General features: G+C 42.8%; 3 protein-coding genes across 3 annotated transcripts; all 3 read right to left on the minus strand.

Moving 5' to 3' along the window:
- Nucleotides 1–1,912: 1,912 nt before the first annotated feature.
- LOC139038943 (olfactory receptor-like protein DTMT) lies at nt 1,913–2,857 on the minus strand. Its single transcript, XM_070478405.1, has one exon. It carries the CDS (start codon nt 2,855–2,857, stop codon nt 1,913–1,915), a length of 945 nt encoding a protein of 314 aa, XP_070334506.1.
- Nucleotides 2,858–11,648: 8,791 nt separating this feature from the next.
- On the minus strand, nt 11,649–12,600 carry LOC139038944 (olfactory receptor-like protein DTMT). Its single transcript, XM_070478406.1, has one exon. It carries the CDS (start codon nt 12,591–12,593, stop codon nt 11,649–11,651), a length of 945 nt encoding a protein of 314 aa, XP_070334507.1. The 5' UTR covers nt 12,594–12,600.
- Nucleotides 12,601–16,851: 4,251 nt separating this feature from the next.
- On the minus strand, nt 16,852–17,796 carry LOC110150332 (olfactory receptor-like protein DTMT). The gene has a single exon (XM_070478407.1). The coding sequence runs from the start codon at nt 17,794–17,796 to the stop codon at nt 16,852–16,854; it is 945 nt and encodes a 314-aa protein (XP_070334508.1).
- Nucleotides 17,797–25,133: the final 7,337 nt, after the last annotated feature.

Genomic DNA, 25,133 nt, shown 5'->3' on the forward strand with positions numbered 1-25,133 from the left:
AACTCCTAGAAGAAACATAGGCAGTAAAGTTTTGACATAGGTCTTGGTGACTATTCTTTGAATATGACACCAAAGACATAAGCAACAAAAACAGAAATAAATGGGAACTATATCAAACTAAAAAACTTCTGCATAGCAAAGAAAACCACCAACAAAATGCAAAGACAACACACTTAATGGGAGCAAATATTTGAAAATCATATACCTGATAAAGGGTTAATATCTAAAATATATTTTTATAAAACTCATATAACTCAAAGCAAAAAAAAAAAACCTCATTAAAAATGGACAGAGGATATGAACTGTTTGCAAAGATGGCCAACAGGCATACAGATGGCCATACAGGCCATGCAGATGGCCAACAGGCATATGAAAAGATGTTCAACATTGCTAATTATTGGTGATAAGCAAGTCAAACTGCAATGAGATATCATCTCACGCCTATTAGATTGGGCTATCATCAAAAAGAACACAAATAAAAATGTTGGAGAAGATGTGGAGAAAGGGGACCCTTTTACACTGTTGGTGGAATGTAAATAGGTGCAGCCACTGAGGAAAACAATATGGAGGTTCATCAAAGAATAAAAATAGAACTGCCATATGATCCAGCAATTCCACTCCTGGATATATATCTAGAAAAAAAAACAAATATACTAATTCAAAAAGATACATGCAGCACTGTTTACAACAGCCATGATGTGGAAGAAACACAAATGTCCATCAATAGATGAATGGATACAGAAGCTATGACTATATATGCAATGGAACATTATTCGGCCATTAAAAAGAACAAAATTCTGCCATTTGCAACAATGTGGACGGACCTAAAGAATATTATGCCTATTGAAATAAGTCAGACAAAGACCAATACTATATAATGTCACTTACATGTGAAATTCAATATATATACAAAACAGAAACAGACTCACAGATACAGACAACAAACTAGTGGGATATTGATCTGCACTTTTCATATAATGTTCATCTGGTGTAACTATCAGGGCCATTGTGACTGTTCTCAAAAAAAAAAAAAAAAAGAACTACCACATGATCCAGCAATCCCAATTCTGGGTGTATACCCAAAGGAAATGACATGAGGAATATGAAGAGATACCCACTCTTCAGTATTCATGTCAACAATATTCACAATAGCCAAGATATGGAAACAATTCAAATGTCTATTAACCAATAAATGGATAGAGAGCATGTGGTATATGCATATAAAGGAATATCACTCAGTGTTTAAAAAAAGAAATATTTGAATTGGCTGACTATGTGGATGAACCTACAGGACATAGCACTTACAGAAATAAACCACTAACAGAAGGACAAACACTGAATGATTCCATTTTAGATGTGAGTTATCAAAGTAGTTATATTCATAGAAGAGAGAACAGAATGGTGGTTGTCAGGAGCTGGAATGAGGAGAAAATGGAAAGCTGATTTTTTATGGGTATGAAATTTCTGTTATATAAAATGAGTAAGTAGTAAAATATAAGATAGTACCTACAGTTAACAATATGGTGTTGTACATGCTAAAACACATTCAGAGGAGAGAAGTCATGCTCAATAAAAAGTGTATTAATTTTATCAGTAAATTAAACATTGGAAGCAGTTTTAAAAAGGGGGGGTTGACATGAAGATTAACTGGGAGTTTAAAAAGAATTCTTCTTAGGGTCACCTGAAGAGAAAGAAAGAGGACGACTTGTAGGTCATGGACATCCCCTTTCCAAGTCCAACTACAAACCTCCACTTTATCTCTTTTACTTATTGGACAATATCTTATTATGAAATTGTAACAAAAAGATCATTGAAAAAAAAGTCAGGGTTAATATCCCAATATTAATATCAACATATCTACTGGATAAAATTATGTAGACATTTACCATCATAAATTTTACCAACTTCACCATCATAGAAAGAAGTGAAATTTCTTTTTACAAAAGACTCTTCTCAGAGCTCCCTTCATGTCTCTGTTCCTCAGGCTGTAGATGAAGGGGTTCAGCATGGGGGTCACCACCATGTACATCATAGCCATCACAGTCTCCTTAAGAGTAGAATTATTAGCTGATGGACATAAGTAGAGACCAATAATTGTCCCATAAAACAGGGACACCACAGTGAGGTGGGAGCCGCAGGTGGAGAAGGCTTTGCAGATGCCCTTGACAGAAGGGACCTTAAGGATAGAGAAAATAATTCGTGCATAAGACATGATGATGAGTAGGAATGGCAGGACAATAATGAGTCCTCCAACGACAAATATCACCAGCTCATTAATTTGAGTGTCAGAGCAGGACAGCTTCAGCAGAGCAGACATGTCACAGAAAAAGTGGGGGACCACATTGTCTGCACAAAAACACAGTCTGGCCATGAGCAAGGTGTATAACATGGCAGGGACCGTGGTCAGCACCCAGGACAGCACCACCAGGAAGGAACAGAGCCTGGGGCCCATGATGGTGGTGTAGTGCAGGGGGAAGCAGATGGCCACGTAGCGGTCATAGGCCATGGCCACAAGGAGGAAGTCCTCCAGGTCTGCAAAGAACAGGAAGAAGTACATTTGTGTCAGGCAGCCAGCATAAGAGATGGACGGGTCTTGGCTCTGCATGTCCTGAAGCAATTTGGGCATTGTGACAGAGGAGAAGCAAAGGTCAGAGAAAGACAGGTTACTGAGAAACAAATACATGGGTGTGTGGAGGTGGGGGTCCAGGCAAATGAGGACAATGATGAGAAGGTTCCCCAGGACGGTGGTGATGTACATGGCCAGGAACAGGGCGTAGAACAGGTTTCGATGCTCTGACTCGATGGGTAGTCCCAGCAGAAGGAACTCTGCGACAACATTTTGATTTCTTCCTGTCATGCTCTGTCTCCAGTACCTTTAGGAAGAAATAACAATGCCCATGAAAACTTAAATTTCACAATGAACATATTTCTGTGATATATGGGCTACTAGATGCTTTGCAAAAATACTTTATATCATTCTCATCACAATAATTACAGTCTTTTTTTAAAAATTTTTTTTTTAATCTTCCATTTATTTTTATTAGTTGGAGGCTAAATTAATTACAATCTTTACAGGACTCCAGATTTCTATAATCAGAATCTCCATGATTGAAAATGATTTATTTTCTTCACATTGCTTTAAAATGTAGCAATATTCCAGATTTTTAAAAGCACACTCTTATCCTCTAGGTCCTGACATACACGATGTATAGGTTTTTCTTCATACCCCCACTAACTGTAACTGGCTTCTGTTTTGTCAATATCTTCAAGATGATTGATGATCCAGGGCTTTTCCTTTTTACCTTTTCCTTTTTTAGGGAAAAGGTAAACTACCTGTAATTCTATATATACCATGAAGAAAAACTCATCTACTCCAACGGTTTTGATGATTATTTGAGCTTTAGTTGCGAATGTCTAACCTATGAAAGAAGATACTCAGTTGCCTGTTTTTTTTTTTTTTCAGGATTTCCACAAGGAAATAATTTATTTTTTCTTTAGAATTTGGCTCAGAACAGTAACATAAAAATATTTACATTAAAATAAATTAAAATGTGATCACTTTAGCTAGTTGTAATAATTATGTTGGAATATATTAGCTTTTCCATGAATTTAATAAAAACTGAGATCTGGTTTTATAGATTCAGTACCATTCTTCCAAATATTTGGTATGAAACTTGATAGCAATGCAACTGTCTGGTATAGACAGTGGTTGTAGATTTCACCAAGGAACAACGGATGCCCCTTCACAGTACACTGACTGGCCCCAGACACTGGTGGCCAAGCCAACAAGCTTCCTTCCCAGGGATCAACATGGAATGTGTCAACTAGGACCTGGAGATTATTTCAGAGCTGACAGTTCTAGGAATCAGACAACCTATTTTCACATTAACCCACCAGGAAGGAAGGAATTCAAATACAATAATCTTGATTCCTTTATATGTGGACAAGTGAAATAATATGTTGTAGAAACCTTCAAGTTTTCCTAAAATAATAAATCTTAAAAACATATGCTAATTTTTAGATTGTCTAAAAGTACCCATAAAAACCTGTCACTAGACGAAATACTATATTGGCAAAATTTCCACAGTATACAAGAATATTTTGTTAAATTCACCAATGAGAGAGAGTGTCAAGGATAAAGCAATTCATTTGCTACTGAGATACTGTGAAAGCTTTCGGTAGCCTGGAATAAATCAGAATATATTTGCACTTTGGAAGATTTTGATATGAATAGAGCTTGTGTAGCTTAGCAGAAAAAGCACAGAGGGACCCGCCTCAAACCTTATCTTTAAGACTCATTAGCCACGTGGCTCTAGGCACACCACTTAAGACTTAGTTTGGGGTTCTATAAAATGGGAATTAAAACACCTAACTTAGTGGTTGTGAGAATTTAGAATAATGTATATGAAGCACCAAGTTCAGAGCCTGGCACACAGTAGGCACTTAATAAGTGGTGGCTATTAGTATTTCTTCCAGGTTGAAATTGATAGCAAGAACCTTGGCCTCTGTATTTTGACACCAGTACAAACGTGGAATCGTATTTAGCCAGAATCCGGATTCACAGATGTGGGCTCTGGGCAAAAGTGAAGTCGCTCAGTCGTCTCTGACTCTTTGCGACCCCATGGACTGTAGCCCACCAGGCTCCTCTGTCCATGGGATTTTCCAGGGAAGAATACTGGAGTGGGTTGCCATTTCCTTCTCCAGGAGATCTTCCTGACCCAGGGATTGAACCCAGGTCTCCCGCCTTGTAGGCAGACCGTAAGTCTGAGCCTCCAGGGCTCTAGGTATATGACGCACAACAAACACTGCCTTTATCAGTACTCCAGTCATATTCAACACCATGTGAAAAGCTACTGAAGAGAGACGCCTGTTCTCAGTAACAAAGATCCTTCTGGGATGGTTAATCTCCTTTCAGAGGCTAAGTCCTAGTGGCTTCTCAGCGGTCCTTAAGAAGATAAGGACAAGGTCCCTAAGGCCACTGTAATTCAGACCCCGATCTACAGTTGCTCAAGATTCTGAGAGAGTAATAGCAAACGACATCTTTCAGCAAGTGACGTAGCAAACAACATCTTTCAGCAAGTGACATACGGCAGTGAGATATGCCTGATATCTTGATTGTGGCCATGATTTCATATAGATGTCAAAACTTACCAAATTGTGCACTTAAAAAAATACCTCAATAAAACTGCTTTTTAAGAGTTTACTTAAGCCTTTTGTGGTGAGATTTCTTTCCATTCCCTGACTGGATCCCTTTCTGTGTTCTGAATTTAGGGTCAGAGGAGGAAGGATTAATAACTCAAAACTCCAGTGTCAAGGTCCCACCCCAAGCAAGGCCTGCAGGTCTGAGTGGTACATCTAGTAAACGGAGTCCTAAGGCATCCTAGGCTACTGTTGTAGCTCCTTTTGGCACAGAAGAGTGTGACAAGGTTTGAGCTGAAATAACCCCAGGAGGAGCAGCATCTACAAAATCAGGCTGGGAAAAGTGACTTTGGAGGAGGAGACTAAAAGCAAACACTTCTCTGCCGTAGTCACCTGCCAGATTGCCTAATAAGAAGTGCTCATCTAGGAGACAACCTGATTCCACCAAGGAGTTCTTGCGTCTCTGTCCTCGTGCATTCCTGGGAGGCCTAGTAGATTCTGCGAGTCGTGTAGTCCAGAACCATGCTGGCGGCGCCGAGCAGAGCAGGTTCCACCAAATCTGAAACCACCACGTCCACGTCCTGAACCGAGGACAAGGCTTGCTGGCAGATGACGTCTTTGACAGTGTGGATGTAGTGACTGGCTAGGACTCCAGAGAGGATCACAAGGGAAGGATTCATAGTGTGGAGGATGTTCACAACCCCAAGACCTAAAGCTGTTTCAGCTGTTCTTAAGATGCTCTGGGCCTTCGCGTTGCCGAGTTTTGCAGCCTGGATGAGATGGAGTGTGCCCACAGCCTCATCTTTTGGCACAGACATCCCTTCCCCCAAGAGCTGGTCTTCAGAACTCCTCTGCATTCATCTCCTTCCTTGTCTAGCTGAGAGGCAAGGCTGCGGCCACTGCCCCATGGCAGCAGGAAGGCCCAGCGCCTCAGAAGCTGACGGGCCTGGGTTCGGCCGCCAGCTCCGCCAGCGCCGGCTGCGCCACCTTGCCCACATGCGTCACCTCCACACGCTTCTCTTCCAAGACTAGGGGGACGGTGCCTACCCCCGCAGGATTCCAGCCGCTGGCCAGAGGAAATGCTAGATGAATGTATATATCTCCGCTGTTATCTACCCCGACGCTGCCAGGTCACCAACCCAGATCACTCTCCCTCCTCATCAGCTGTTGCTCCGTCTCTGACGGGAGAAAATCCCACCAAGCAGACGGTTACCTAGACCAAAGCTGGGGGCTTCCTATCTTCAGGGGCCCTCACAGCCGCCCTGCCCACCCTGCCATTCCCCTTCATAGCCCTTCTCAGCCTTCATCTCCTCAGACTGTCCATCCCTGCCCCCACTACCCGCGTCTCTGACCTTAGACAGAGGACACCTCCAGGCAGGCGCTCCCTTCCTCTCCTGCCCCTGCCTATGAACAGGGCTGTGTTCTCACAGCCTGGCTCCTCTCCTCGCACCCTGCACTCGGGCTTTGCAGCTCACTGCCCCCTGGCTCCCCAGGGGCCTTGTAAGGGCTCCCCCTCCGATCCTCTCCTGTGTTCTCAACGCTCACTTCTGCTCCCGCTGTCCCCCTGCGCCCTCGCTGTCCCCCTGCGCCCCCGCTGTCCCCCTGCGCCCTCGCTGTCCCCCTGCACCCTCGCTGTCTCCCTGCGCCCTAGCTGTCCCCCTGCGCCCCCGCTGTCCCCCTGTGCCCCCGCTGTCCCCCTGCGCCCCCGCTGTCTCCCTGCGCCCTCGCTGTCTCCCTGCGCCCTCGCTGTCCCCCTGCGCCCTCGCTGTCTCCCTGCGCCCCCGCTGTCCCCCTGCGCCCTCGCTGTCTCCCTGCGCCCCCGCTGTCCCCCTGCGCCCTCACTGTCTCCCTGTGCCCTCACTGTCCCCCTGCGCCCTCGCTGTCCCTAACTGTTATCTTCCCTTGAACGTTACACCCTCATCTTCAGCAAAGAAACACATGATATCTCCTTAAGTTGCTCAGTCATGTCCAACTCTTTGGGACGCCATGGACTGCAATCTACTAGGCTCCTTCGTCCATGGGATTTTCTAGGCAAGAGTACTGGAGTAGGCTGCCATTTCTTTCTCCAGAGGATCTTCCCAACCCAGGGATTGAACCTGGTTCTCCTGCACTGCAGACAGACGCTTTACCGTCTGAGCTACCAGGGAAGCCCTTGCCCCTCTTCCAATGTCTCCTGCCACTTCCTCAATTCCCTTCTCCTTTAGCTTCTCATATTTCAGTAAAAGGGAATCCAGGTACTCCACAACCTGAAAGTTTTCTTTCATTCCCTCCTTTGGTCATTATCAGCTTCCGGTGGGCATGTCCTACAGATCCCACCACTTGATTCTCCTACCCTTTCAGATAATCCCATTAGCTACTCTCAATACCCTTGATCTGGGTGACATCATGTCCTTTCTCTAGCATTGGAACGGCCTCTTAACTCGTCACCCTGCTTCCATGATTGAACCCTTCTCCATCCTTTGATCACACTGTTTATAGCTTTCTTCCCGGCAGAATGGTAAACTACCCGTAGGACAGGCCATGTCTGCCATCATGACTATAGCAGTGCTCGCAACTGGTAGAGTGTCTGGACATAGTTGATGTATCATAACACTCATTGGTTGTGCTTCCAGCTGAAACATGCATTCTTCCAACTTGGAAGACAGCCAGCTCCTTCTAAATTAGGAGTTTGCTGTCTGCTCCTACTGAATCCTCCCAGAACAAGAAGTACTAGACTCAAATACTAGTGCTAGAACTTTGGCAAAATTTACCACTGTATTACTGAATTTATGGATGTAATTTGTCCCCATGGAAAATGTCTCCACACCAGATACACTATTTTTTTCCACCATTACAGAGGATACAAATAGAGATATTTATCTACATAGATAAAATAAATATAGGTATAGATGTACTTTCCAACTGGTTCATTTTCTTTCAAGAATCCTGATTAATCCACCACAGCATGCCAAAAGCTGGCAAAAAAAAAAAAAAAAAAACAAAAAACAAAGGAGAAGCATCATTAGATGTGGGAAGCTCCTTCATGAAAGACGTAACTGAATCCAACATCTGAGATTTCACTCCCTGATGCACGTTGATCCAGCCACGTCAACAGGATTTATACATGGATATAGGTACTGGCATCACAGTGGGATGTCACTGATGATGCCATGAGCCTCTCACAATCTGCACCCATTAAGTCACTAGTTCTCAGCCTGGACTTCACATAAGACAATATAGTGCAGTGATTCTAAAATTTGATAATCCATGAAAATCCCCTGGGAGTTCTGGTAAACTTTGGTTTTGATATAGTAACTCTGTGCCTGCATTTTTTTTGCTGAGTACTAGTAACTTTTTTATGTCATAACGCTTCTGCAATTTAATCAGCATCCATTTAATACCCATGCCACTGTCCATGGACTACACAGTGGGTAGCAAGGATATCTGACACATTTTAAAAATAAAGATTACTGAAGCCCTCAGATATATTTAACCACACTTTTTTATTGGAATACCGTTGCTTAAGTCCATGGCATTGTGAGAAGTCTGACACAACTTGGCAGCTGAACAATAACACAAGTGCTTCACAATATTGTGTCAGTTTCTGCTACGCAACAAAATTATTTAAAGCTCCAAAGTGATTCTAATATAAAATAAGGGTTCAGAAGTATGATATTAATGCCTAGAATGAGCTGTCAGTATGCTGAAATTATTCAATATCATGGGAATAAATAATACATTGAGTAATACACAAGAATGTTGTCATTAATGAAAGCAGATTATAACTGGTGGAATATCAATAAACATTTTGAAACATAGTGAAATTTAGGAGGGAGAGAGGTGGAAAAGAGGAGCATTGCCATACCTGAAAATCTCTCCTGCAGAACACCATACAACCTGGGAAACCAAGACCCTCAAGTTGAAGGTTTCAAAGGGATTAGCTCATTCACCCTCTGCCCAACTTACCCAGTGTGTGAGGGTGACTCCAGGACCATAGCCTGAGATCCCACTCCCCTTTATTCAGTAAAGCATAAAAAATATCACCCTCTGTAGTCATCACCTGTGTCTGAAACCTCCCTTCTCTATCTCGCATTCTGCACATCCTCGGGCCTAAGGGGCCCTGGATCCCAGAGGAGTCTGGGTCCTGGAGGGATTTATTAAAGACAAAGCAATTGCCCAGGACCTCTCTAGGACAAATGCTCTCAGGGTCCAGGAGCAATGACTGATTACAATCACTGATCACGCCTGACTATACTTTAGGGAAATTGAGGATGCAGAACTCATGCAGGAAAGCTTAAACGCTGCCTCTTTAGGAGGCCTTTGTGGTTGGAGCCCGCAGGTGGAAAGTAAAAGAGGATGGTTGGTGAATACTCTAAATACTGTGAATTCACATACTGTGAATATCCTAAAAAATTTGAGGAGTGTCACCGGCTCTTTTCTGTGGTCAACAAGAAGCCTTCAGTGGTTTGAGTAAAGTGTCAAGAAAGAGACACCTTTTTTTTGCTTTTTGGGCCATGTTGGGCAGCATGTGGGATCTTCGTCCCTTGACCAGCAATCAAACCCATGCCCTGTGATGTGGAAGCAAAGAGTCTTAACCACGGGAACACCAGGAAAGTCCCCAAGGCACATATTTTGGAAAGATTCTGAGGGTAGCAACATCTCTCAGTACAACACCATTTCCCATAAACCACCTGATGCTAACAAGGAGTCGATATCTATGACACAACTATATGCAGATATATAGAAAGTACTGGAATAAGAGACAAGAGAAACTCTCCCTGACCATATTCCATTTTTCCTCAAGCCAAGATAGAATAGAAAACCCAGTTTGCATCCCACTGAAATACTTCTGCCTTCTTACTTCTGTGGGAAAACATGACTGACACCTGCCGCTTCCATTGTCTCTAATACTCCCCAGATGTGTCAGAACACCTATCTCCAGCTCTTCCGTACGCTGCAGTCATCTATGGCCACAAAGCCATAATTGACTTTTTTTGGCTGTGCTCTGTCTTCGTTGCTGCGAGTGGGCTTTTCTGTAGTTGCGGTGAATGGAGGCTCCTCTGTAGTGGTGGTGCATTCTCTTCTCATTGTGGTGCTCTCTCTTGTTTCAAAGCCCAGGCTCTTGGCTCACAAGCTTAAGTAATCATGGCACATGGGCATGACAGAGGTGCCCGGTGAGCTAAAGGCCATGGGGTCCCGGCAGAGTCAGACATGACTTGACAACTAAACAACAACAAAGACAAATGAAACTATTGTAGCAAAGGAGATAGAAAGCTCACTTGAGGGTTAGGGCAGGTCAAGAGCACACTGGAGACATGAAAATAAATCAGAGGAGACAAGGTTAATGACAGAATAATGCAAACCTTTTCTCATGAAGAGATGAGTAAATATCTATATTCATCAATGAAAGGTCTAGTTTAGCAGAGGTAAGCAGGGGAGTGAGAATTTTGAGTTTTAAAATATTGACCTTGAGGACAGACTATTATTTAAAGCATGGCTTTGGTTATTTTTTACACACACACACAAATTAAATTGTCTAAAAAAGGGACACATACAGAAGGAAGGGCTCTCTCCACCTCTGTATGTGGCAGACCTGGGTTCTAAGTGGCCTTTCTAGGAGCATAGCAGGGCCTGGATGGTGGCCTCACACACCCAGAAGGGCCAGCTTCAGGAAGGGATATCTGACCCAAGAATTTGTTGCCATAGCAGCAAGCAGTGGGGCAAGGAGGCAGCGCAACCCAAACAGATGTGATTTTACAAGCTATCACAGCTATGCTGATTCTTTTAGTCTCCTCCATATTTTCAGGGCTTCCCTGGTGGCTCCGATGGTAAAGAATCCCCCTGCAATGCAGGAGACACAAGAGATCCAGGTTTGATCCCTGGGTGAAAAAGACCTCCTAGAGGAAGAAATAGTAACCCAGTCCAGTATTCTTGCCTGGTAACTCCACAGGCAGAGGAGCCTGCTGGCTACAGTCCATGGGGTTGCAAAGAGTTGGACACATCTGAGCAACTAACACTTTCCTCACTTCTGTACTGTCAAATGGGACCTCGGGGGTTGTCTGGTTCAGCAAATATCAGTAGGCTGCTGTGGGCCCAGGTTCTGTAGTTTCAATGTCTTCATTCATGCAATGTCTGTCCTAGGTGGTGGGGTCAAGGGCAGAAGGGAGAGGGTGTCTCCACAGCAAATGAGTAAATATTCAGTGAACAGGAGAGTTTATTTTATCAGTAAATAAAACACCAGAAACAGTAAAGGAAAAAATGAGGGGGATACAAAAATTATGGAAGTTTAAAAATGAGGCTTCTTAGAGTAACCTGGAGAGAAAACTGAGCAAGATTCTGCTAGTAGATCACTAACATCCCCTTTCCAAGTCCTACTACCTACCTCCACCATATCTCTTTACTTACTGGACAATATCTTACTATGGAATTTTAACAAAAAGATCATTGAGAAAAGAAGTCTGGGTTAATATTCCCATATTAATACCAATATACCACCCAGATAAAATTATGCAAACATCCCAACTTGACCATCACAAAGAGAAGGGAGCTTTTTTCCTACAAAGGACTCTTCCCAGAGCTCCCTTCATGTCTCTGTTCCTCAAGCTGTAGATGAAGGGGTTCAGCATGGGGGTCACCACAGTGTACATCATAGCCATCACAGTCTCCTTAACAGTAGAATTATTAGCTGCTGGGCACAAGTAGAGACCAATAACTGTCCCGTAAAACAGGGACACCACAGTGAGGTGGGAGCCGCAGGTGGAGAAGGCCTTGCGGATGCCCCTCGCAGAAGGGACCTTGAGGATGGAGGACACGATTCGAGTGTAGGACGTGATGATGAGTAGAAAGGGGATCACAAGAATGAGCCCTCCCGTGATAAATATCACCAGCTCATTAACCCGAGTGTCAGAGCAGGACAGCTTCAGCAGAGCAGACATGTCACAGAAAAAATGGGGGATCACATTGTCTGCACAAAAGTGCAGCCTGGCCATGAGCAGGGTGTGTAACATGGCATGGAATGTGGTCAGCACCCAGGGCAGCACCACCAGGAAGAGACAGAGCCTGGGGCTCATGACGGTGGTGTAGTGCAGGGGGAAGCAGATGGCCACGTAGCGGTCATAGGCCATGGCCACGAGGAGGAAGTCCTCCAGGTCTCCAAAGAACAGGAAGAAGTACATTTGTGTCAGGCAGCCAGCATAAGAGATGGACGGGTCTTGGCTCTGCATGTCCTGAAGCAATTTGGGCACTGTGACAGAGGAGAAGCAGAGGTCAGAGAAAGACAGGTTACTGAGAAACAAATACATGGGTGTGTGGAGGTGGGGGTCCAGTCGAATCAGGAACATTATGAGGAGGTTCCCCAGGATGGTGGTAACGTACATGGCCAGGAACAGAGTGTAGAACAGGTCATGATGCTCTGGCTCAATCGGCAGACCCAGGAGGAGGAATTCTGAGATAGTAGTTTGATTCCTTCCTGTCATGTTCTGTCTCCAGTATCTTTAAGAAGAAATAACAATGTCCATGAAAACTTGAATTTCAAATTGAGCATATTTCTATGATATATGGGCCACTAGATGCTTTGCAAAAATACTTTATATCATTCTCATCACAATAACTACAATCTTTACAGGACTCCAATTCTCTATAATCAGAATCTCTATGATTGGAAATCATTTATTTTCTCACTTTGCTTTAAAATGTAGCAATATTCCAGATTTTGTAAAGCACACTCTTATCCACTAAGTCCTGAGACATAGGATGTATTGGTTTTTCCCTCACACCCCCACTAACTATAGTTGACTTCTGTCTTGTCAATATCTTCAAGTTGATTGGTGCTCCTGGGCTTTTCCCTAAGCATGGTTCCCTTGTAATTCTATACATACCAGGAAGAAAAACACCTACTCCAATGGCTTGATGGTTATTTAAGCTTTGCTTGCAAATGTCTCTACTCTATGAAAGAGTATACTCAGTGGCCTAATTGTTGGGGATGTTACACCCTCATTTGCAGCAAAGAAATTCATCATGTCTCTTTGCCCTTCCCCCAATTCCCTCCTCTTCTAATGTCTCATATTTCTCAGTAAAAGGGAATCCAGGTGCTCCACAACCTGAAAGTATTCTTTCATTCCCGTCTTTGGTCATTATCAGTTTCCTATCTGTGGGCAAGTCCTACAGATTCTCCTACCGTTTCAGACACTCCCATTAGCCACTTCAGTACACCTGATCTGGCTGACGTCATGTCCTTTCTCTATCACTGGAACGGCCTCCTAACTCATCTCCCTGCTTCCACGACTGAACCCTTCTCCTTTGGTATCCTTTGATCACACTGTTTATAGCTTTCTTTCCTACAGAATGGTAGACTACCTGTCGGACAGGCCATGTCTGCCGTCATGACTGCAGCAGTGCTTGTAGCTGGTAGAGTGTCTGGACGTAGTTGATGGTTCATAACACTCATTGGTTGTGCTTCCAGCTGAAACATGCGTTCTTCCAAACTGAAAGACAGCCAGCTCCTTCTAAATTAGGAGTTTGCTGTCTGCTCCTACTAAATCCTCCCAGAACAAGAAGTACTAGACTCAACTCCTAGTGCTACCGCTTTGGCACTGAATTTGACACTGTATTACTGAATTCTTGGATGTAATTGGTCCCCATGGAAAATGTCCCCACACCAGATACACTCTTATGTTCACGATCACAGAGGATATAGAGATATTTATCTATATAGATAATATAAATATAGATACAGATGCACTCTCCAACTGGTTCATTTTCTTTCAAGAATCCTGATTTATCCAACACAGTGTGCCTCAAAGCTGACCAAAAAAGCAAAGGAGAAGCATCATTAGATGTGGGAAGCTCCTTCATGAAAGACATAACTGAATCCAACATCCGGAATTTCACTCCTTGACGTGGGTTGATCCAGCCATGTCAACAGGTTTTACACGTGGACATAGGTACTGATATCACAATGAGAAGAATCATTGAAGAAAATCATAATTTTCTCAGAAGTTTTTTCCCTGGCAACTGATCAGGTCCCAAGTCTTGTGCCAAGCATGTGACTGCGGATCACAAAGCAGAGACAGGACTTGGGGATGTTATCACTGATGATGCCATAAGCCTCTCACACTCTACATCCGTTAGATCAGTAGTTCTCAGCCTGGTTTTCACATAAGACAACATAGTGCAGTGGATCTAAAATTTAATCATCCATGAATATCCCCGGGGAGTTCCGGGAAACCCTGATTTTGTCACAGTAGGTCTGCTCCTGCACTTTTTTGCTAAGTGCTAGTAACATTATTATGGCATAATGCTTCTGCACTTCAATTAGCATCCAGTTAATATCCATGCCACAGTCCATGGACTACACAGTGAGTAGCAAGGATACTTGATACATTTTAAAAATAAAAATTACTGAAGCCCCAGATATATTTAACCACAGTTTTTTATTGGAATATCGTTACTTAACTCCATGGCATCACGAGGAGTCGGACACGACTTGGTGGCTGAACAACACAAGTGCTTCACAATATTGTGTTAATTTCTGCTGTGTAACATCCATACAAAATGTTCTAAAGCTCCAAAGTTATTCTAATATCATATAAATGTTCAGAACTATGATATTAATGCCTAGAATGAGCTGTCAGTATGCTGAAATTATTCAATATTGTGGGAATAAAAGTACAGTGAGTAACACACAAGAATGTTGTCATTAATGAAAGCAGATTATACCTGGTAGTATATCAATAAACATTTCTCAAACGTAGTGAAATTTTAGGAGGGAGAGAGGTGGAAAAGAGGAGCATTGCCATACCTGAAAAACTCTCCTGCAGAACACCATACAACCTGGTAAACCAAGACCCTCAGGTTGGAAGGTTTCAAAGGGATTAGCTCATTCACTCTCTGCCCAACTTACCCAGTGTGTGAGGGTGACTCCAGGACCCTGACCTGAGATTCTGCTCCCCTTTATTCACTAAAGCATGTAAAATATCACCCTCTGTAGTCATCACCTGTGTCTGAAACCTCCCATCTCCATCTCCCATTCTGCACATCCTCAGGTCTAATGGGCCCTGGATCCCAGAGGAGCCTGGATCCTGGAGGGATTTATTAAAGACAAAGCAATTGCCCAGGACCTCTCTAGGACAAATGCTCTCAGGGTCCAAGAACAGTGACTGATTACAATCACTGATCACACCTGACTATACTTTGAGGGAAATTGAGGATGCAGAGCTCATACAGGAAAGCTTAACCCCTGCCTGTTTAGGGAATGGACAGCAAACCTTTGTGGTTGGAGCCCACAGGTGGAAAATAAAAATGGATGTTTGGTGAGGCCATACTGTGACTATCCTAAAATATCTGAGTGTAGCAGCCTGCCTTCTGTGGCAACAGGAAGCCTTCAGTGAGTTTGAGTAAAGTGCCTAGAAAGACATTTTGGTTTTCAGCCATGCTGGGCAGCACGTGGAATCTTAATTCCTGGACCAGGGGTCTAACCTGCACCCCTTTAAGTGTAAACTCAGAGTCTTCACCACTGAACCATCAGGCAAGTCACAAGACACATATTTTGGAAAGATTCTCAAGATTGCAAAATCTCTCAGTAAAACACCATTTCCCATAAATGACCTGTAGCTAACTAGGAGTTGTTACCTATATGACACAACCATATGCATGTATATAGAAAGTACTAGAATAAGAGACAAAAGCATGGTTTTGGTTATGTTTTTTTTAAAAAAAAAAAAAAACCATGTTAAATTAACTGTTACAGAAAGGGACACAGATACTGAAGAAGGGGCTCCCCTCTCCACCTCTTTAGTGTGGCTGACCTGGGTTCTAAGTGGCCTTCCTGGGAGCACGGCATGGTCTGGATGGTGTCCTCACACAACCGCAAGGGCCAGCTTTAGGAAGGGACCACTGGCCCAAGAATTTGCTGCCATAGTGGCACGCAGTCGGCCAAGGAGGCAGCGCATCCCACTAGTGTTATTTTACAAGCTATCACAGCTATGCTATTTCTTTAGTCTCCTCCATATTTTCAGGGCTTCCCTGGTGGCTCAGATGGTAAAGAATCCCCCTGCAGCGCAGGAGACACAAGAGATCCAGGTTCGATCCCTGGGTGGAAAAGATCCCCTGGAGGAAGAAATGGCAGCAGCCTACTCCAATTTTCTTGCCTGGAGAACTCCACGGGCAGAGGAGCCTGCTGGCTACAGTCCATGGGGTCGCAAAGAGTTGGACATATCTGAGCAACTACCACTTTCTTCACTTCCGTATTTTCAAATGGAGGTTTGGTTCAGTAAATATTAGTAGGCTTCTGTGGGCCCAGGTTCTGTAGTTTCAGTCTTTTCATTCATGGAACTTCTGTCCAAGGTGGTGGGTCAAGGGCAGAAGGGAGAGGGTGTCTCCACAGTAAATGAGTAAATGCTCAGTAAACAGTAGAGTTTATCAGTAAATAAAACACCGGAAACAGTAAAGAAAAAAGGTGGGGTGGGGATACAAAGATTAGTTGGAAGTTTAAAAATGAGGCTTCTTAGAGTAACCTGGAGAGAAAAAATAAGCAAGATTCTGCTAGTAGTTCAATGACATCCCCTTTCCAGGTCCTACTACCTGCCTCCACCATATCTCTTTTACTTACTGGACAATATCTTACTATGGAATTTTAACAAAAAGATCACTGAAAAAAGAAGTATGGGTTAATACTCCAACATTAATATCAATATACCTGCTGCATAAGGTTGTGTAGAAATCCCACCTTTAGCATCACAAAGAGAAGGGAGTTTTCTTTTTCCAAAAGACTCTTCCCAGAGCTCCCTTCATGTCTCTGTTCCTCAGGCTGTAGATGAAGGGGTTCAGCATGGGAGTCACCACAGTGTACATCATAGCCATCACAGTCTCCTTAACAGTAGAATTATTAGCTGATGGGCATAAGTAGAGACCAATGATTGTCCCGTAAAACAGGGACACCACAGTGAGGTGGGAGCCGCAGGTGGAGAAGGCCTTGCGGATGCCCCTCGCAGAAGGGACCTTGAGGATGCAGGACACGATTCGAGTGTAGGACGTGATGATGAGTAGAAAGGGGATCACAAGAATGAGCCCTCCCGTGATAAATATCACCAGCTCATTAACCCGAGTGTCAGAGCAGGACAGCTTCAGCAGAGCAGACATGTCACAGAAAAAGTGGGTGATCACATTGTCATCACAAAAGTGCAGCCTGGCCATGAGCAGGGTGTGTAACATGGCATGGAATGTGGTCAGCACCCAGGGCAGCACCACCAGGAAGAGACAGAGCCTGGGGCTCATGATGGTGGTGTAGTGCAGGGGGAAGCAGATGGCCACGTAGCGGTCATAGGCCATGGCCACGAGGAGGAAGCTCTCCAAGTCTCCATAAAACAGGAAGAAGTACATTTGTGTCAGGCAGCCAGCATAGGGGATGGACAAGTCTTGGCTCTGCATGTCCTGAAGCAATTTGGGCATTGTGACAGAGGAGAAGCAGAGGTCAGAGAAAGACAGGTTACTGAGAAACAAATACATGGGTGTGTGGAGGTGGGGGTCCAGGCAAATGAGGACGATGATGAGAAGGTTCCCCAGGACGGTGGTAACGTACATGGCCAGGAACAGGGCGTAGAACAGGTTTTGATGTTCTGACTCGATGGGCAGTCCCAGGAGGAGGAACTCTGAGACAACAGTTTGATTCCTTCCTGTCATGCTCTGTCTCTAGTATACTTAGGAAGAAATAACAGTGTCCACAAAAACCCGAATTTCAAAATAAACATATTTCTATGACAGAAACATGTGTTAGGTGATCTGCAAAAAAATATTATATATCATTCTCATCATAGTCATTATAATCTCTACAGTACTACAAATCTCCATAATCAGAATCTATGATTAGAAATTACTTTCTTCACTTCTTTTTAATGTGCAACAATATTTCAAATTTTCTAATATACTGTTGTCCACTAAGTTCTGAGACACAAAATTCAGTGGTTTTCATCGTGCCTAGCCGGACATCCTCACAAACTGCAATTGGCTCTTGCTTTGTCAGTATCTCACATGTTGATGTTCTGGGGCTTTTCCCTGAATGCTGTTCTCTTATAACAGTGGTATATATATCACCAAGAAAAATTCATCTACTGAATGGCTTTGCTTACCACTTAAAATTCATGTGTAGTTTTCTCAGGGCTTCCCAGGTGGCTCAGTGGTAAAGAATCTGCCTGCCAATACAGGAGACACAAGAGACACGGTTTCAATCCCTGGGTCAGGAAGATCCCCTGGCAGAGGAAATGGCAACCCACTCCAGCATTCTTACCTGGTAAATCCCATGGAGAGTGGAGCCTGGCAGGCTACAGTCCACGGAGTCACAAAAGAGTCAGACACAACTTAGCAGTTAAACAACAGCAACAACAAATGCATACATTTTCAGATCAACAGATCACTGAAGAAGTTCATGACCAGCCCCCTGCCCCACTCCAAATTCCCTCCCTCCTCCCGTATCCCCAGAAAAGAGTTCCAGGAGCTCCAAATGAAAACAGGAGAGTTTTCTCTTATTCCCTTCTTTCTTTTATCCTCAAAGTCCAATCTGTCAACACATCCTACATATTAATCTCCTCTCTTACTCATCCATTCTTACCCTTGGTTCTGGCTGGTCTAGCCATGTCAACAGGTTCTACACCAGGACATTTGTACTGGCAGACTTTCCTGGTGGCTCAGTGCTAAAGAGATCTCTAGTCTTTCCCATTCTATTGTTTTCCTCTATTTCTTTGCATTGATCATTGAGGAAGGTTTTCTTATCTCTCCTTGCTGTTCTTTGGAACTCTGCATTCAAATGGGTATAACTTTCCTTTTCTCCTTTGTCTTTCGCTTCTCTTCTTTTCACAGCTATTTGTAAGGCCTCCTCAGACAACCATTTTGCATTTTTCCATTTCTTTTTGCATTTTTTTCTTAGTCCATCTTAAAGGAGATCAATCCTGAATATTCATTGGAAGGACCGATGCTGAAGCTGAAACTCCAATACTTTGGCCACCTGATGCAAAGAACTGATTCATTTGAAAAGACCCTGATGCTGGAAAAACTTGAAGGCAGGAGGAGAAGAGGACAACAGATGATGAGATGGTTGGGTGATATCACTGACTCAATGGACATGAGTTTGAATAGGCTCCAGGAGTTGGTGATGGACAGGGAAGCCTGGCATAGTGCAGTCCATGCGGTTGCAAAGAGCTGGACACGACTTGAGTGACTAAACTGAACAGTGGTAAAGAACCTGCCTGCCAAGGCAGGAGAAGCAAGTTTGATACCTGGGTCAGAAAGATCCCTTGGAGAAGGAAATGGCAACCCACTCCAGTATTCTTGCCTGGAGAATCCTATGGTCAGAGGAGCCTGGGGGGCTACAGTCCATGGGGTTGCAAAGAGTTGGATACAACTTAGTGATTAAATAGCAACACCATAGTTACTGGCATCACAGTGAGAAGAAACAGAGGGAAAACCATACACCCGGTTTCTCAGAATTTTGTTTCCCAGGTAAATGAGCAGGACCTTACTCTTGTATCAAGAGTGTGACCGGCAATCACAAACCAGAGACAGGACTTGGGGATGTTGTCACTAATGGTGCCATAAGCCTCTCACATCCTACACTTGTTAAGTCAGTAGCTTGCAGCCTGGACTGCACATAAGGAAATCTAAGGCAGTACTTCTAAAATTTAATATCCATGAAAATCCCTTGGGAGTGCTGGTAAAACACTGACTTAGAAATAGTTGACCTGTTTCTGCATTTTAAATTAGCACCCAGGTAATGCCCATTTCACAGTCCATGGACTACATAGTAAGTAGCAAGAATACATGATGCTTTAAAAATTAGGATTACTGGATGCTTCAGAAAAATGTAACCACAATCTTTGAGAGGAAGCACATACAAAGTTTTTAAAGCTCCAAGGTGATTCTAAAATAAAGCCAGAGTTCAGAAGTATGGCATCAATGCCACCCCAAGAGTTGTCAGTCTGCAGAAATTACACACTATTGTGGGAATCAGTGATATGGTAATACATAAGAATGTTATCATTAATGAAAATAGATCAAATGGGTAAGCATTAACAAAAAATTCTCAAATTCTCAAAGTTTGATTGGGGGGTGGGGAGCAGGGACAGGGAAAAGAGGAGTGTTACCATACTTGAAGGGCTTCCCTGGTGGAGCAGATGGTAAAGAATCCACCTGCAATGAGGGAAACCTGGGTTCAATCCCTAGATTGAGAAGATCCCCTTGGAGGAGGGCATGGCAAGCCACTCTGATACTCCTGCCTGGAGAATCCCTGCGGACAGAGAAGCCTGGCAGGCTACAGTCCATGGGGTTGCAAAGAGTTGGGCACAACTGAGTGATTAAGCACACCATACTTGGGAAACTCTCCTCTGCAACACCACACAACCTGGGAAGCCCTGATCTGATTCTGTAGCCCATTTCTACATTTTTAGTTAGCAGCTAATGCCCATGCTGTGGTCCACGGACTAACAACAAGTACTAAGAATACATGAAGCTTTAATAAATAAGGTTACTGGGCAGTCTCAGAAAAATTTAATCACAACTTCTGAGAGCAAGCCTGTGCAGTTTTTTAAAGCTCCCAGGTGATTCTAAAATAAAACAAGGGGATATTTCTGGCTGTCCAGTGGTTAAGACTCCATGCTTCCACTTCAGGGGGCATGGATTCAGTCTCTGATCAGGTAACTGGGATCCCACATGCCTTGTGACATGGCCAAAAAAAGTAAATAAAAATAAATTTTTAGGAAATACAATAAGATGTTCAGAACTTTTGTATCGACACCTACCTCCAGAGGTATTATTATGTAGAAATTGTGCAATCTTGTAAAAGTACTTTACACAGTAAGTAATATTTATATATGCTATCATTAATGAAAAACTGGATTCTAACTGGTGTGTGTGTGCCAAGTCACTTCAGCCATGTCCAACTCTTTGTGACCCTATGGACTGTAGCCCACCAGACTCCTCTGTCCATGGGATTCTTCAGGCAGGAATACTAGAGTGACTTGCCATGCCCTGGGATTGAACTCCAAGGGATCTTCCTGACCCAGGGATTGAACTCAGATCTCATACATCTCCTGCATTGGCAGTGGAATCTTTACCACTAGCACCACCTGGGAAGCCCTCTAACTGATAAATAGTAATAAAAATATTTCTAGGATGTGGGATAGTTTGAGGAGGGAGAGAAGTGGAAAAGAGGAGAGTTATCATACCTGAAAAACTCTCCTGCAGAACATCACACAACCTGGGAAATCAAGACCCTCAGGTTGGAAAGACACTAAGGGATTAGTTTATTCACCCTCTGCCCAACTTACCCATTGTGTGAGGGTGACTCCAGGACCCTGACCTGAGATCCTGCTCCCCTCTACTCACTAAGGCATGTGAGATATCAGCCTTTGTAGTTATGACCTGTGTCTTTAACCTCCCTTCTCACATCTCCCATTCTTTATCTTTGGGCCTAAGGGGCCCTGGATCCCAGAGGAGTCTGGATCCTGGAGGAACTCATTAAAGAGAAAGCAATTACCCAGGACCTCTTTGGGACAAAGGGCTTCCCTTGTGGCTCAGCTGGTAAAGAATCTGCCTGCAATGTAGGAGACCTGGGTTTGTTCCCCGGGTTGGGAAGATCCCCTGGAGAAGGGAAAGGCTACCCACTCAGTATTCTGGCCTGGAGAATTCCGTGGACTGCATAGTCCATGGGGTCGCAAAGAGTCAGACACAGCTGAGCGACTTTCACACTTTGGGACAAAAGTTCTCAGGGTCCAGGAGCAATGGCTGATCACAATCACTGAGCACACCTGTCTATACTTAGGGAATGTAGAGATGGTGAGAAGCTCACATATGGATGCTTAATGGGAACAGATAGTAGGATGTGGGGTTGGAGCTTACATTTTGGAGATGAGGAAGGATGATTGGAGAAACCATTAAAATAGGCAGGAACAAGACTGTGAATATCCTAAAATAGCTTAGGAATTTAGGAGATTCATTCCATGGTGAAAAGAAGTGTTTGGTGGTCTTTGAGCAATGTGACACATATTTTTGGAAAGATTTTCAGGGTAGTAAATCTCACTACCATCCACTTCCCTATAAACACACCACAGAGGAGAATGTGGTTAGACTTCTATGAGCCAAACATATGCAGATTAGACTTCTATGAGCCAAACATATGCAGTTATATATAAAGTACAAGAATAAGAGTAAAGTTAAACTCTCCCAGAATATGTTCAATTCTTCTTCTCTTCGAAATAGAAAAGAAACCTAGGTTTTCACTCCACTGAGTTATGTCTAGCACCTCACCTCCCTAGGAAAAACTTAATAGCACCCTGCCCACCATTGTCTCTGGTAATCTCTATTTGTGTCTGATTATCTCTGGGTCTCTAGCACTTCTTACCCCAAAATTGACTACAAGGCCATAAAACATTTATAACTCTTTTTTTTACTACTGATTCCATTTTCTCCTTGGCCGTCATCTCAGCTGTACAGACTCCTTAGTTGTTGCTGTTTAGTTGCTGAGTTGTGTCCGACTCTTTGCAACCCATGGACTGTGTAGCCCGCCAGACTCGTCTCTCCATGGGATTTCCCAGACAAGAATACTGGAGTGGGTAGCCAATTCCTTCTCCAGGGGATCTTCCTGACCCAGGGGTCGAACCCACATCTCCTGCATTGGCAGGCAGTTTCTTTACCACTGAGCCACCGCTGAAGCTTTATGGGGCCCTTCACATGCTGGTATAATGCAAACCTTCATTCCTAGAGAACATGCCTCTTCGTTGGCCTTGCTTTATTGGGTTGTTATAGTTTCATTAACATTTATTATGGTGCAAGAAAATACAAAGGGCTTCTCAAAGAATTTTCCAGAATTTCAAACATGGGCCTGTCTGCTCCAATTGTGTAGAGCAGCCTAGTTTTCCCTTGGTAATTAATAATACCACCCCAGGCAGAATGGCAACCCTGTCAGTTCATGTAACAACCACAGTTGTTATATATTAGAAACTAATACAATATTATGTTAATTGCACCTCAACTTTTAAAAAAGAAATAAGTCCAATAATCACTTTTTTAAATGTCCAGGTGGTTGGCTGAATTTCCAATTCAATGAGAAACCACTGTTGCATCCCTGGTAGAAGGATTCTTCCCTAGAGACCTACATGAGGCACTTCTTGTGCACATTTTTAGTTCTCTCAGCCTCATCCACTATTCCAGCCACAGTTACAGTAACCAACACTGAACCAGCTTCAGCTGACTTAGTAGATGCAACCTGATGGCTCCTCACCTTCTCCTCTGAGCTCTCTGCTCTGGGACTTCTCTGACTTCACAAAACACTGTCATGGGAATTTTCTCAGTACTCATACAAGATATTTAGATGGATGATCTGTCTGGAGTGATCTGTTGTTAAGAATGTGAGGTATGGATTGAGGCACTTTATTTTTCAAATGGAAATTCAACTTTTTAAGTACTGTTGGTTGAAAAGACTACTTTCCACTGAATTTTCTATACATCTTTGTCAGAAATCAATGGACAATTGAAAATTGCAAATCAATATATTGTACACCTGAAACTTGAATAGTATTGTACAACAACTGTACCTCAATTTAAAAAATCAATGGATAATACATGAGTAGATCTCTTTTTGGACTCTATATGCTATTCTACATTCTCTATACTGATCCATATTTCTACATTTTCACTAATGCCACACTTTCCTGATTATTTATCATAATAGTAAGTCTAGAAATCAGACAACATGATTCCTTCTATTTGTTCTTTTTTTCCAAAGTCAAATTTGCTTTTTAATTACTTTGTCTTTATATGTACATTTTACAACAAGATTGTCAATTTTTACCCGACATTTTACAACAAGATTGTCAATTTTTACCCGACATTTTACAACAAGATTGTCAATTCTTACCCGCAAGATCCTGTTGGTGTGTTGATTTGAATTGTGTCTAAACTTGGCTGAGTTTTGAAACAGTCAATTTCTCAAGAATATTAAGCCTTCAAATTCATGAACACATTCTGTCTATTCACTTCTTTAGACCTTTATTATTTCTTCAATCAGTGTTTTGTGATTTTCCACATAGGTCTTGTATATATTGTGTAAAATTCATACCTAAGGATATAACCACTGGAGGAGGAAATGGCAACCCACTCCAGTATTCTTGCCTGGAAAATTCCATGGATAGAGGAGCCTGACAGGCTATAGTTCACGGGGTCACAAAGAGTCAGACATGACTGAGTGACTGAACACAAATATTTAATAGTTGGATGCTATCATAAAGGGCACTTTAAAGGCTTTTTTCTAACTTTATACATGTTCATTACTAGTTGATATAAACATAAATATGTTAATACTATTTTATACGCACCCAGGGAACTGCATGTCCTACATTGGTAGGTGTATACTTCACCATTGAGCCACCAGGAAAGCCCCATATATTAATATGCAAAAATATAATTTTTAAATATATTGACCTTGTACCTATATATTATTAAACTCACTTAGTTTAATAATTTAAACTAGTTTAATAAGTTAGTTACTGGAAACTATTATTACATTCTTTGGGATTTTCTACATACATAATCATGTTGTCTACAAAGAGAGATGGTTTCTTTTCTTACTTTCCAATCTGCATACTTTTTACTTCTTTTTCTTGCCCTTTCTCACTTCCTAGGACTTCCAGTAAAATACTGAATAAGAGTAGTGATAGCAAACATTTTTACTTTGTTCCTAATCTTAAGGAGAAAAGGACTCAATGTTTTACCTTAACTATGATGTTAGCTATAGTTTTTTTAGAAGTTGCTCTTCCATCAAGTTGAGGACATTTTCTTCTATTCCCAATTTGCTGAGAAGTTTTATAAATTCTCCTTCAACACTGCTTTAGCTGCATCTTACTAATTTTGATATACTGTCCTTTCATCTTAATTCAGAATATTTTCTAATTGTCCTTATGATTTCCTATTTGAACTATAGGTTATTTAGAAATGTATTGCTTACTTTCCAAATATTTGGGATATAATTACTT

This window comes from Odocoileus virginianus, chromosome 17 (assembly GCF_023699985.2).
Source record: "Odocoileus virginianus isolate 20LAN1187 ecotype Illinois chromosome 17, Ovbor_1.2, whole genome shotgun sequence".
Lineage (NCBI taxonomy): Eukaryota > Metazoa > Chordata > Mammalia > Artiodactyla > Cervidae > Odocoileus > Odocoileus virginianus.